The sequence below is a fragment of the Lynx canadensis genome, chromosome B1 (genome assembly GCF_007474595.2).
Source record: "Lynx canadensis isolate LIC74 chromosome B1, mLynCan4.pri.v2, whole genome shotgun sequence".
Classification (NCBI taxonomy): domain Eukaryota; kingdom Metazoa; phylum Chordata; class Mammalia; order Carnivora; family Felidae; genus Lynx; species Lynx canadensis.
In genome coordinates, this window is record NC_044306.2 from 144,318,906 (window position 1) to 144,334,231 (window position 15,326).

Sequence of the window (15,326 nt, forward strand, 5' to 3'; positions counted from 1 at the left end):
TTGAAATGGCTAAACATCTCATAAGGAAAAGGAGAAAGGAAACATTACTACAGACAAGAGAACAGAATGAGAAAATACTGCATGCAATTCAGGGCAACAAATTTGGGAGCTAGAGAAAACATTAATTTTGGTGATTTCAATTTTGCTAAAAAATCATCTACATAGGTGCAGAAATCTTAAATGGACAAATATATAAATGAGAAACTTCTTAAAGATCAACCATGGAAAAATACCAAGGCCAGATGTTTAACTGCTTAACTTTGTCTAACCACTAAAGAGCTAATTCCTTTAGACAAAAGGAAAAATCTATAGACCATTTCCTCATTTAAAATCACTTTGAGATATAATTCACCCACTATACATTTCAGTGTATATAGTTCATTTATTTAAAGTGTATATAGTTAGTGGTTTTTAGTATATTTAGTCTGTGCAACATTGCCACAGTCAATTTTATGACATTTTCCTCACCCTAAAAAGAAACTTCATTCCTCGTTTCCATTTTGTTATGCATTTCGTTTAAAGCGTTTTTCAGCTCCTCGTGACTGCTCCTTAGTCCCTTGATCTCTGTAGCAAGAGATTCTCTGCTGTCCTCTATACTGTTTTCAAGCCCAGCGATTAATTTTATGACTATTATTCTAAATTCACTTTCTGTTATATTATTTAAATCCTTTTTGATCAGTTCATTAGCTGTAGTTATTTCCTGGAGATTCTTCTGAGGGGAATTCTTCCGCTTGGTCATTTTGGATAGTCCCTGGAGTGGTGAGGACCTGCAGGGCACTTCCCCTGTGCTGTGGTGTATAACTGGAGTTGGTGGGCGGGGCCGCAGTCAGTCCTGATGTCTGCCCCCAGCCCACCGCTGGGGCCACAGTCAGACTGGTGTGTGCCTTCTCTTCCCCTCTCCTCGGGGCGGGATTCACTGTGGGGTGGCGTGGCCCGTCTGGGCTACTTGCACACTGCCAGCCTTGTGACGCTGGGGATCTGGCGTATTAGCTGGGGTGGGTAGGCCAGGTGCACGGGGGCAGGAGGGGCAGGCTTAGCTCACTTCTCCTTAGGTGATCCACTTCAGGAGGGGCCCTGTGGCAGCGGGAGGGAGTCAGATCCCCTGCCTGAGGTTTGGCTCCGCAGAAGCACAGAGTTGGGTGTTTGCGCGGAGCGAGCAAGTTCCCTGGCAGGAACCGGTTCCCTTTGGGATTTTGCCTGGGGAATGGGCGGGGGAGATGGCGCTGGTGAGCGCCTTTGTTCCCCACCAAACTGAGCTCTGTCATCCGGGGGCTCAGCAGCTCTCCCTCCCTTTGTCCTCCAGCCTTCCCGCTTTCCGAGCAGAGCTGTTAACTTATGACCTCCCAGACGCTAAGTCGCGCTTGCTGTCGGAACACAGTCCGTCAGGCCCCTCCGCTTTTGCAAGCCAGACTCGGTGGCTCTGCTTGGCCCGGGAGCCGCCCCTCCGCCCCCTCCCTCCCGCCAGTCCGTGGAGTGCGCACCGCCTCGCCGCCCTTCCTACCCTCTTCCGTGGGCCTCTCGTCTGCGCTTGGCTCCGGAGACTCCGTTCTGCTTATCCTCTGGCGGTTTTCTGGGTTATTTAGGCAGGTGTAGGTGGAATCTAAGTGATCAGCAGGACACGCGCGGTGAGCCCAGCGTCCTCCTATGCCGCCATCTTCCCTCTCCCCTCAAGAAACTTCATTCCTATTAGCAGTCACTCCTCATTTCATCCCAAAACCCTGTCCAAGCAACCACTTTCTGTCTCTGTGGATGTGCCTATCCTGGACACTTCAGATAAATGGCATCAAGAGATGTGGTCTTTTGTGACTGGCTTCTTTCATGTAGCGTAGTATTTTTAAGGTTCATCTGTGTTGTAGCATGTAGTATTACTTCCTTTTTATTGCTGAATAATATTCCATTACATGAAAATACCAATATTCATCAATTCATTAACATTTTGGTTGTCTCCCCCGTTTGGATATTAACATATGTTGCTATTAACATTTGTGTACAAATATTTGCGTGGATGTGTGTTTTCATTTTTCTTGGGTACCTAAATCTAGGATTGGAATTGCTTGGTCGTATGGTAACTCTGTTTAACTTTTGGAAGAATTGCTGAAAACTTTTCCAGAGCAGTTGTGCTACTTCACGTCTCTGCTTCTGGTACCCCCAAATAAAATCTATTCATGTACATTTCTAATAAATAGAGATGCAGATTATGCTAAGAGAAAGAAGCCAGATTTCAAGGCTACAAAAGGCATGATTCCATTTATATGATGTTATGCAAAAAGCAAAATGAGACAGGTAACAGGTCAGTAGTTGCCAGGGGCAGGCAGGTAATAAAGGGAGAGCAGTGACAACAAGGAGTAGATGGAAACGTTCTGTACCTTGATTGTGGTGATGGTAACAGGACTTTGTCAAAATTCATAGTAACCGAGCACCTAAAATGGGTGATTTTCTTACATGTGGACTACACCTCAATAAATGTGACCAAAAGCAACATAAATGCAAAAAGGATCCAACTGTTTATCAAATCCTAAAGGAATATACTGTGATGAAGTAAGGTTTATTTCAGGAATGCAGGGTTGGTTTTATAACAGGAAATCTATCATAAAGGAAAAATATAGAGACTGTTACCAAAATTAACAGCAAATATTCAAAGAATATTCCCATTCAGAAAGTAATCCCCCATTCCCATTCAAAAAATCCCATTCAGAAAGTAATCCCCCCCCCCCCAGAAAAAGTAATATCCATTATCTTGGAGGTTTTCATAAATATAACAAGGTAATTAGGTAACTAATATAAACATTGGACAAGATTAAATTGTCTTTTTGCTGATGGCATGATTGTAATACCTAGAAAACTCTTATGAGAAAACCAGAGAATGTGGTTAAAATTGCTAGATACAAGATAAATGTACCCAAACCAGCATACCATTAGTAAAAACAGGAAAATATTATTGTGATGTAAAAATTGTAAGATACTTAGGAATAAATTTATGAGAGAAGTACAAAATCTGAATTCGTCTTTACAAAATGACATATAAACCATATTTAGATGAGAAGATTTACTATCCACTTTATAAAGTTTGAAAATAATTTCCAACTTTTAAAGACTTGATCAAGAAATCTTTCAGTTCCTCAAGAAGGATAAGTGTTTTCAGAACAGCTTTTGGGGGAACAAAAAGGAAATAGTGAAGGGGACTTGCAAGACTTTAGAACCTATCTTAAAGGTTCTGTGACAAATCAGTGTGGGACTGGCATAAGATTGGACAGTAAAGATAAACAGAACAGAATAGAGAATCCAGAAATAGATGCCGACTACATCTTCATGTTTCATATGATGAAGGTGGTATCTCAATTCAGTTGGTTTATTTAATAAATAATGCTAGAGTAACTGGCTGGGAAAAAAAGAAACTGGACCTCTGTATCATACCATAGACAAAAATAGGTGGATTAAAGATTTAACTAAAACATTTATGAAGCTACATGCATGACTGTAGACATTGGAGAGATTTTTGGCCAGAAAGCCAGAAACTATAAAATAAAATTGGCTAATTAGAATTTTGCACAGCAAAAGATATCAGAAGCTATTTGTCAATAGTCATGTGAGAGATACCAGAAAAAGAAAATTGAATTTGCAAATGGGGATTATTCGTACTATACAAAGAGATTGTTTTTTACCAAAAAACTCACAGTATGGGCAAAAAATGTGTAAAGGCAGTTCATAGAAGAGCGAATGCAAAGTAGTTTTTGACTATTAAAGGATGCTCCTTTAACTTTTCAGGGAAGTACAGATTAGAGAAGAAATGTGAGCTCCATTCACTCGTCAGTTTGGGGAAAACTTGAATAACTTCTTGCTGATAGCAGTGTGGGGAAAAGGGTACTCTCATGTGGTTTATGAATTTAAATTGTAAAACAATCTAGCAGCTTTTGTTAGACTGAAAACACGTGCTTTTAAACCCAGCGGTCTCATTCTTGGGGGTCTAGATCAGTATCTCTCTCTATAAAAGTTTATTACTAGAAACAGAATATATACCCCTCAATAGGAGGAATAACTGAATAAATTATTGGTTATTAATGCATGACAAATTAAGCAGTCATTAAAAACAAATTAGAGGCATGTCAATATTCTAATGTAGATTGCCTAATAAAAATGGACAAACCTAATCCAACTCTCAAACTGTTAAGATTCCTACTGTAAGTGTATTCAGCTGGTTTCTTTCAACAAATAACTGTAAGAAAATTACTTGCATAACTAAAAAGAGACTCATGATTCTGTTGGTATTGTTGGTGGATTTTCTTTATATAGGTCCTAATCAAACAGGAAATTCAGAGGAAGAGTGGGTATGCCATTCAAGCTGATGAAGAGCAGTTGCGAGTTCAGCTAGATACAATTCAGTGTGAACTGAATGCACCTACCCAGTTTAAGGTAGGCATTTATAGGACCATAGTGCTAGAATTTGTCAGTCTTCAAAAAGAGGAATTATGTATACTTGCTTTTATTAAGTATTTTGTTCTCTTTAATCAAAACTTCTTTTTTAAAGTAGATTCTTAATGATGTGGTTTTGGCTTACGTTAATGTTTCACATAATGTACAGAGGGAGAATTACACAACTTTATAAGAGTAGTACCCATCCTTTTAAAAGAAAAAATTCTCTTTTAGAAGTGGTTGCTGTCATTAGCAGTTGTAATTTGACTTGGTCTTATTTTTAGGGCCGACTAAATGAACTGATGTCCCAAATCAGGATGCAGAATCATTTTGGAGCAGTCAAATCTGAGGAAAGATATTACATAGATGCAGATCTGTTACGAGAAATCAAGCAGGTAAGTGCACTAGGGCTAGGGTGCACATTTTAAAAGGAGAATTCACTTCACATCTGTTAGGCTTGCTATTACCCAAAAAAAACAGTAAATAACAAGTATTGACAAGACTGTGAAGAAAACAACTTTTGTGTATTTCTGGTGGTGATGTAAAATGGTGCAAGTGCTGTGGAAACAGTTCCTCAAAAAATTAAACATCTAGCTGATACATGATCTAGCAGTTCTACTTCTGAATATATACCTAAAAGAATTGAAAGCAGGGACGCACATATGTTCTTAGCAGCAGCATTCACAATAGCCAAGATGTCGAAGCAACTCAAGTGTTCAAAGACAGATGAATGGATAAACTAAATACAGTGTGTATGTATGTATGTATGTATATATGTGTGTGTATATATATACACACACACACACACACATACATCGTGGAGTATTATTCAGCCTTAAAAATGAAGGAAACTAACACTCACTACAACACAGATGAGTCTTGAAAATGTTACGCCAAATGAAATAAGCCAGTTTAAAAGGATATAGTATAATTATATAGTACACTTATACAGTGTAATTCAGCTCATAGAATGGTCGTTGCCAGGAGCCTGAGGGGAGGGAGAATGGGGAATTAATATTTAATGGGTACAGATTTGGGGAAGATGAAAAAGTTCTAAAAATACAGATTGTAGTGATTTTGCATAATGTGAATATACTAATGTTACTGAACTGTGTGTTTTTAAAAAGGGTTAAGATGGGTATTTTTGTGTTTTGTATATTTTATAATAAAAGATGAGGGGCGCCTGGGTGGCGCAGTCGGTTAAGCGTCCGACTTCAGCCAGGTCACGATCTCGCGGTCCGTGAGTTCGAGCCCCGCGTCGGGCTCTGGGCTGATGGCTCAGAGCCTGGAGCCTGTTTCCGATTCTGTGTCTCCCTCTCTCTCTGCCCCTCCCCTGTTCATGCTCTGTCTCTCTCTGTCCCAAAAATAAATAAATGTTGAAAAAAAAAAATTAAAAAAAAAAAAAAAAAGATGAATTCAGTTAGTGGAGGCACCACAGTTCCCTGCACCCTGCTACTCAATTTGTAGGTGGCAACAGCAACACACTAGAGGTCATTACAAATGCATCATCTCAGTCCTTACTCCAAACTTACTTAATGTACATTTTATTAAGATCAGAGTGATTTGTGTGTACAATTTGAGAAGTAACTGCTCTGTCCTCTATGCCCAATATATGTCACATATAAATTGTAAATATGTACCAATCATTGATCTCCTCAGCCCTCAGGGGACCCAGGTGGAGGTTGGGGTGGCCAGAACCCCCAACCACTTTTAGCTCATCTGGTGTGAAAAGTTTGGAAAGTACGGCTCTAGTTTATTTTCCTCAGTATAAATACAGATTGATTTAATGAAAGCTGTCTAACCAGTGACTGTATCTAAAGGTATTAAAATGGTAAATTTTGAGGAACATCTTAGGGGCTGTTGTCATGGCCTGGGGTATTTTTAGATGGTTATAATTGTCACCTACAAATCCAGTTTTATTTTGTGCTTTAGAAGGGATATTGCTATATTATACAACTAAAATCCAGTTTGGCTCCTAGGTTCTTGGGACATATACATCCACTTGATTATATTCCATTGTAAATAACTACAAAAAACTAGCTGAGAAAGATTCCAGTATATTGATAGAGTGATTATGCAATAAAGTTTAGAATAACATGAACACTTGGGACTGGATCACAGCTCATCACCTAGTTTAGGACCTTGAGCGGGTTTCTTACCTGCAACTCAATTTTTCTATCTGTAGAGATGCCGTAATGCATCCCCAGAGTGCTTAAAAAAATTTTGTTAATACCCATGAAGCTCTGAAAACTGCCTTAACACTTGGATGCTTTAAAATGTTAGCAATTGTAGTTCTGTTACCATCATTATATACTCGGTACTTCAAAACATGAAAACTTTTAGTTTTCAGAATTATTTTGCTAGTCCTCCATATCTGAATACCTTCTTGCATTATATTTTAAAAATCTATATCTTCTGTACAATTTCTATACTATAGGTCATAGAAATGTGTTAGCACAAGCTGTAGTATGAAATATTTTAATATGCATGTCCACTCTATTTAGAGCAGCTACCAAGTGCTGTATTGCTAGTAAAATAGTGAAAAAGTCCTTTTTCCTGTGCATAGTTTGCAGTTTAATGGATTAATACATTAATATATATTTTAATTCCTTCTAGCATTTGAAACAACAACAGGAAGGCCTTAGCCATTTGATTAGCATCATAAAAGATGACCTAGAAGATATAAAGTTGGTAGAACATGGATTGAATGAAACCATCCACATCAGAGGTGGTGTCTTTAGTTGACAATTCACAAACTTATGTTAAGGGTTTGTGAAACGTATCTTCTTGCAACATCAGGCCTTCCTTAAGAATGAAACTGACCACATGGAGGGGAGAAAAAGAAAATCCTCTCCTGGCTTTTGAGGAGGTTACTGTCAAATTATTTTCATCAGATCTGAAACAACATCCACTTCACAGCTGTTCAAAGATAGCCTTCGAAAGATTCATACCTGAAAGCTGTTACTGTAAAAGAGAAGTACATAATTAAGAAAAGTATGTGCCGCTGTACATTTGGACAACAGCAGTATTCTTAAAACTAATCAGTGTTTAATGATTATTCTCCATTGAGCCTGTACTCTGCTTTCCATAGCAAGTAAATATGAAATACCTACTTTGCACATAACAAAATAAACTGTGTAACTATTTGGCTGTTGGAGCTTTGTACTTCAGAATGTAAATGTACGTCAGTTTTTATATATTTGTGAATTCATCTGTGGGAGGAGTAAAGGAAATCCAAGAGTATTTAATGATTGTGGTTATCTTTTCATCCTATAAAGATTTGAAAATATATTTTTATATTATTTTACTTATTTGGAATTTACAGAACACACTTAAGCAATTAGGATATAACAGAATTACATTTTATCATTTTTGCAACTTTTTTTGCTTTTTAGATCTTTTTATTTCTTAAAAAAAATGATGAAAACAAATAAATTCTTGATTGTAATTACTTTTATATAATTCTGTCTGATGCTTTATTTGGCTCTGGGAAAATAACCATGTCCTCACAAGTATTAAATCATAACCGCAATTTAAGAATTCTAGTCTTGAGTTTGATTTTTCCCTCCTAAGGAAAATGTACCAATGCTGACCTAGTTTGACTAGGTTATGGCAAGTAAAACTTATTTCAAGTGTCATCTATGGTAAAGAATCCCCTGGGGCACCTGGGTGGCTCAGTGCAGTTGAGCATCTGACTTTGGCTCAGGTCATGATCATGCGGTTTGTGAGTTCAAGCCCCACATCCAGCTCATTGCTGTCAGCCTGTCAGTGCAGAGACAGCTTTAGATCCCCTGTCCCCCTCTTTCTGCTCCTGCCTCTCTTGTGTTCTCTCAAAAATAAACATTAAAAAAATTACTTAATGTATCATTCAGAACTGAAAACACTAGAAAAATCTGAATTAGACATCATGATATGAAATGATTTTTTTTTTTTAACAGATTATTTTGAACAATTTCTGACTACAAACTTCACCCTGGGCTGTATGTTGACCCCTCTTGTAGTGCTTCAACTTTTCATTTCTGTCGTGCTTTGGCTTGTAATGAGAAGTGTTTTGAGAAATAGGCCCATGCATCTTGCCACACTGTGTTTATGGGGATGGTGAGGGATGTGATTATCAAGAGGCCATCCTCTCAGATCTCACTGAAGGAAGTTCTGTCCAGCTGTAAACTAGGTTAAAGTTGTGTAGAAGACTGGGAACTTCAAAAATGATTCTTTCCAAGTTAGGTGCTGAAAATTTCCAGCCACTTTTGCCAAGTTAATGCCATGCAAACTTGCTATATTCTCTTCCATCATACTTTCCTACTCATTGTGGCAATTCCAACAGTCCCAAAAGAGGAATTTGTCTATTTTCCTGTGTTTTCTTCCTCAGCCAGAAAACAGGCAGTCAGTCCCATCCTCATCCATGTAGCAGAGTATGGAAGGAGTTTCTGGCCCTCTGTATACCCTCCTACAGTAGGGAGTTGTTGATGTAACTGATGAGAATTGTTACTCACTGAGCCACATACTCTAGTGGACAGACTGCGAGTCACGCATGCTATGTTCACTTCTCTTGCCTTTCGTTTTCTGTGCTCTGATACTCTTAGGCTAATTGCACAAGGTAAATACTCCTAGACAGGGCCAGTCAGCCTCCCAAGTTTCAATCCCACTAACTTCATGTGTTAAGGCAGGCTTATTACCCTTATTCATATAGGCTGTTAGGTAACTGGACTTGGTCAAACTACAGGTGTGGTCCAAGCAAGTAAGTCAAGTTCCAGTTTGGGTGGGTAGGAGGAGGAAGGACCCAGTTTGGCCTCAGGACTAAGCTGTATTCTCCAGCGCTATTTATACAAGTTCTGTGTTTAATCTTCAACTGGCTAACAGTTCTTGCAGACAGTCGACTCAAAATTCTGAACATGAACAGAGGCAAACAGAAGAAAGCACACTGAGACTGCAGGGAAGATGACCACACAGGAGGATCCCAGGCCCACCTCCTCCCACAGACACACTGAGGATGCAACTCACTCTGAAAATGACCTGAAGACTAGCAAAACAGCTCTCCTGCAGCTAGGGATATAAAAAAAACCACACTGAGAAGGGTTCGGGAGGCGAAGATGAACCTGAGAACCAAACAGCTAGTGTGGTGACCCACAAGGAATGGAGGTCTTCCCTGAGGAGTGAGGGGATCAGACCCCACATGGGACACATGGAGTGCTTCCAACCCTGGAGACATGCACTGGGAACATGAGCCCCCATAACATCTGGCTTTGAAAATCAGCAGGACTTCTCTGGGAGACTTGGGAGGGCAACAGGAAACCCATTCCACTCTTAAAGAGCCAGAACCCTATATCATTAGGTTCAAGACCAAAACAGAGGCAGCAGTTTAAAGTGTCTGGCTTGTATCTGAAGTCTTTATTGACTAATTTTAGGCTACGTGCTGGAGGGGAAGGGTTCCGTAGACACTTTCTCCATGAATGGACATGCTGGTGCACACAATTTTTCTTGCCCTCCTCTTTAAGCCTAGCTGGCCAGCCGCTGGCAGGAGCTAGTATTTACACTCCATCTACTTGGCTATTACTGCTTACCTAGCCCTGGTGTTCTCCTGTGGACCTGCCCCAGCAGGCTCTCTTTGACAGTAGCTCCCACCAAGCAAAACTCAGCAGGCAGCCTCCTTGTAGCCCTGTGCCCCTCCAAAACCTATCCTGCCCCAGGAAAGTGGGGGGAAGGACCAGGCCCTGTCTTCCACCACACATGCAGCAGTTGCAGCCAGCCGTACCAGGAACTAACCCCACTCCATCAGCACACCCATTACAGCTACAGCCACACCTCTTAGCCAGCCAAGCAGGGACGAGCCCTGCACACCAGTCTGCCCACAGCAGTCATGACCAGTCATTGCAGCAGCCCTGCCCACCTGTGTACCTGCAGCAGCGGCAGCCAGGCCTCACATCCACCTGTGCTGGGGGCCAGCACCACCCACCAGTACACCCTCAGCTGTCCTGGCCCAGTCACAACAGGAGGGTGCATGCAGCCCACATGGGACACCCTCAGAATGCCTGGTTCTGGTGACCAACGGGACTATGCTACCGGACCCCAAAGGATGACTTCTACATAAGGTCACTACTTTCAAGACCAGGAGATGCAGTTGACCTACCTAACACTCAGAAACAGAGTCAGACAAAATGAGACAATGAAAGAAAACAAACCTCAGAAAAAAACTACATGAAACAGCAATCTACTTGAGTTCAAAGTCATGGTGATAAAGATGTTCACTGGACTTTAGACAAGAGTGGATGAACTCAGAACTTCAACAAAGAAATAGAAAATATAACAACCAATAAGAGGTGAAGAATTCAGTACTGAAATAAAAAATACATTAGAGGGAATCAACAGCACGTTAGAGGATGCAGTACAGATCACTAATCTAGAAGACAGGGTAGCAAAAACCACTGAAGCTGAACAGCAAAAAGAAAAATTTTAAATGAAGTTAAGATTAAGTGAGCTCTGCAACAACAAGTGTACTAACATTTGTGTTATAGGGATCCCAAAAGAGGAGAGAAAGAGCCAGAAAACTTATTTGAAGAAATAAAAGTAGAAAGCTTCCCTAATCTGGGGAAGGAAAACAGGCATCCAAGTCCAGGAAGCACAAAGAAACCCCTAACAAAATAAACCCAAAGAGGTCCACACTAAGACACATAATAATTAAAATATCAAAAATTAAAGATAACATCTTAGAAGCAACAAGGGAAAGCAACTACTTACATACAATGAAGCCCCCATAAGGCTATGAGCTGTCTGTTCACCAGAAACGTTGCAGGCTAGAAGGGAGTGGCAGAATATATTAAAAGTGCTACAAGGGGGAAAAAAAGGTACAATCAAGAATATTCTACCCAGCAAAGTTATCATTTAGATTTGAAGCTAAACCAACCTTACAAGAAATGTTAAAGGGACTTCTTTAAGGCCATAAATAGAAAATTCTGAATGAAAAATATTTCACTGATGAAAGCAAACATATAGCAAAGGTACTAGATCACTTATAAAGCTAGTATTGTAGGTTAAAAGACAAAAGTAGTAACATCAGTTATATCTACAATAATTAAAGGATACACAAAAAGATGTAAAACAGGCCATCCTAAAACATGAAGGAGGCAAGTAAAAATGTAGTGCTTTTAGAGTATGTTTGGATTTAAGTGACCATTAACTTATAGATCTAGATTACATAGAATCTAGATATTGTATATGTACACAATGTTATACATGAACATCAAGGTAGCCACAAACCAAAAACCTGTAATACATATACAAAAAATAAAGAGGAATTCAAGCATAACACTAAAGAATGTCATCAAATCATAAAAGAAAGCAAGATAAGAAAAAAGGAACAAAACTACATGAAACAACCAGAAAACAATAAAATGGCAATTAAGTTCATGCCTACCAATAATTAAATGTAAAGAGACTAAATGTTCTAATCAAAGACAAAAGGTGATGGAATGGATAAAAAGACAAGACCCACCTACATGTTGCCTACAAGATATTCACTTCAGACCTAAAGACACACAGACTGAAACTGAAGGGCAAGAAAAGGATATTCCATGCAAAAGGAGCCCTCCTCACCCAAAAAACACACCAGGGTACCAATACATATGTCAGATGAAGCAGACTTTAAAATAAAGACTATAGGCTGGGAAGATGGGGGAGTAAGAGGACCTTGAGCTTCCTTAGTCCCCCAGATACAATTAGATAACACCCATATCAGAATAAATAACCCAGAAAATTACCTGAAGACTTGGCAGGACAAACTCCACAACTAAGGCAGGGAACAGGCCACATCAAAGAAGAGTGAAGATGTGGTCTAGGAGCAAAACGGACCATGCCCATCCACACAACTGGTGGTGCAGAGAAAGCCGGAAAACAGACTTTCACACCAGGGAGCCCATGAATGAGGAGGACAAATCTCCATAATATTTGCCTCTAACAGTCAAAGGTGCTGAATATTTTGAGTTCTTAAAACCAGCAGGACTTAAAGCCTAAAATTTGAAAAATCAGTGGGTTCAGCTCAGAAAGCCTGGATGGCATTAGGACATTAGAAACAGCACAACAGCCTACACAGATACAGCTTAGAACTATCAAGTTGAAAAACAATGGGGAGCCGATGGGAGGAAGAATGATTTGATCATCTCATCATAGCCAGGAAAGACAAGGATCACAGGGAGAGCCCTCCAAGAACAAAGGAGCTGGCAGGCACCATTTCCCTCTTCCACGCCCACCCCCACCCCAAACAATGGCCACCTGGGAAAACCAGCAAGGTGCTGACACTCCTTACCTAACTTACTAGCACCAAGCCCCATCCTCCATTGCTTGGGTGGATCCGCCCTCCCCAGTCACATCTGCCTGAGTCCTGGTGCCATGGGCCCCTCCCCGAGAAGACCTGTGCAAACCCTGCCAACACCACCTGTCCTGATCCACCCGTTTTCCAGGAACTCAGTTCCCCATGCAGCAAGGGGGTAGGTCTCATTTTGCAAGCAGATCACTGCACACCTTGCCACCCACAAGAAGCAAAGAACCTCTGAAGACAACTGGACTGAAGGAAAAAGAGGCCAAGACTCAACAGCAGAGCACACATAACACACATGGGAGACACTCCCTAAAGCACCAGGCATTGGGGAACAGGAGACACTGCACTTCAAGGCACCACAGGACATCTTCATAAGGCTATTATTGTTAAGAACAAGAAAGTAGCTGACTTTCCTAACACATACACAGAAAATCAGACAAAATAAGGAGACAAGAAACATCTCCCGAATGAAAGAAGAGGACCAAACTACAACAGACCAAAATGAAATGGATGTAAGTAATATGCCTGATAGAGAATTTAAAGTAATTATCATAAAGATACCCACTGGACTGGAGAAAAGAGTAGAAGACATCAGTGAAACCTTTAAAACAGATAAAAAAAAAAAAAAAAAAGAACCCATCAGAGATAAATACAATTAATGAAATTAAAAATACACTTTATGGAGGGGCACCTGGGTGGCTCAGTCAGTTAAGCGTCCGACTTCGGCTCAGGTCATGATCTTGCAGCTCGGGAGTTCGAGCCTGGAATCAGGCTCTGTGCTGACAGCTCAGAGCCTGGAGCCTGCTTCGGATTCTGTCTCCCTCTCTCTCTGCTCCTCCTCTCTCTGCTCCTCCCTGCTCACATGCTGTCTCTCTCTAAAAATAAATGTAAAAAAAAAATTTTTTAATACACTTTATGGAGTAAATAGCAGGCTAGATGAAGCAAAGGAACGAATTAACAACCTGAAAGACAAGTAATGCAAAGTGACCAAGCTGAGAAAAGGACAGAAAGAAAATTATGTGAGCTGAGAATAGTCTTAGGGAACTCACTGACTCTATCAAGTGTAATAACATCCACATTAGAGGGATCTGAGAAGAAGAGAGATAAGGGGGCAGAACATTTATCTGAAGAAATAACAGCTGAAAACTTCCCTAATTTGGGGAAGGAAACAGATACCCAGATCCAGGAGGCACAGATTCCCACTCTCTCCAACCCAAGGAGGTCTACACCAAGACACACAGTAATTAAGCTGGCAAAAATAGCAATGAAGAAAAAATGTTAAAAGCAGTGAAAGAAGATAATTCTATACAAGGGGGAACCCCCCTAAAGCTATCAGAGGATTTTTCAGCAGAAACTTTGCAGGCCAGAAAGGAGTGGCATGATATGTTCAAAGTGCTGAGAGAGAAAAATCTGCAGCCAATAATACTCTATCCAGCAAAGCCATCATTCAGAGTAGGAGAGATATGGAGTTTCTCAAACAAAACTAAGGAGTTCATGCCCACTAAACCGGTCCTACAAGAAATAAAGGGGACTCAGAATGTAAAGAAAGACCATAAGTGAGAGTATGAAAAATAAACACAAAAGCAGTGAAAATAAATATTTCTGTAAAAATCTGTCAAGGGATTAAAAAAAAAAAACAACAACAAGGAAGTAAAATATGACACCATATAACTAAAATGTGGGGAGGACAGGAATAAAGAACAGGTTAAAACTTCAGTACCATCAACTTAATATAGACTGCTATATGCAAAAGATGTTATACACAAGCCTACTGGTAACCACAAATCAAAAACCAATAATAGATATGCAAATAATAAAGAGAAAGGGATCCAAGTATATCACTTAAGAAAGCCAAAACCATGAAAGAGAGCAAGACAAGAATTAGAGAAAATCTACAGTAAAATCACACAAGTAACAAAATGGCAATAATACATGTCTATCAATAATTACTTTGAACGTAAATGCACTAACCATTCCAATCAAAAGACACTGGGTGACAGAGTGGATAAAAAAAAATAAGACATCTCTATGCTGCCTACAAGAGACTCATTTCAGCCTGAAAGACTCCTGCAGATTGAAAGTGAGGGGATGGAGGGGGTGCCTGGGTGGTTCAGTCATTTGGGTGTCTGACTTTGGCTCAGGTCATGATTTCCCAGCCTATTATGTTCGGGCCCTGCATCGGACTCTGTGCTGCAGCTCAGAGCCTGGAGCCTGCTTTGAATTCTGTGTCTCACTCTCTTTCTGCCCTTCCCCTACTCACACACTGTCTCTCAAAAAATGAATAAATGTTAAAAAAAAATGAAAGTGAGGGGACAGAGAAACATTTATCATGCAAATGGATGCCAAAAGAAAGCTGGGGTAGCAATACTTTTATCAGACAAATTAGACTTTAAAACAAAGACTACAACAAGAAACAAAGGACACTATATAATAATAATAATAAAGGGGACAATCCAATAAGAGGATATAACACTGTAAATATTTAGGCACCCAATCTGGGAGCACCCCAATATATAAAACAGTTAATAACAATGTTAATAACAGTTAATAATAATGATCATAAAAGAAATCATAGCAATACAATAACAGTATGTCCACTTACATC

At 40.0% G+C, this 15,326-nt stretch overlaps 1 protein-coding gene across 1 annotated transcript in view; it reads left to right on the forward strand.

The window, feature by feature from the left end:
- Positions 1-7,955, forward strand: part of NUP54 (nucleoporin 54) — a 32,316-nt gene extending 24,361 nt beyond the window's left edge. The window contains 3 exon segments of the mRNA XM_030313649.1: positions 4,291-4,410; positions 4,695-4,805; positions 7,027-7,955. Coding sequence (XP_030169509.1) covers positions 4,291-4,410; positions 4,695-4,805; positions 7,027-7,155 — 360 coding nt within the window. The 3' untranslated portion in view covers positions 7,156-7,955.
- Positions 7,956-15,326: the final 7,371 nt, after the last annotated feature.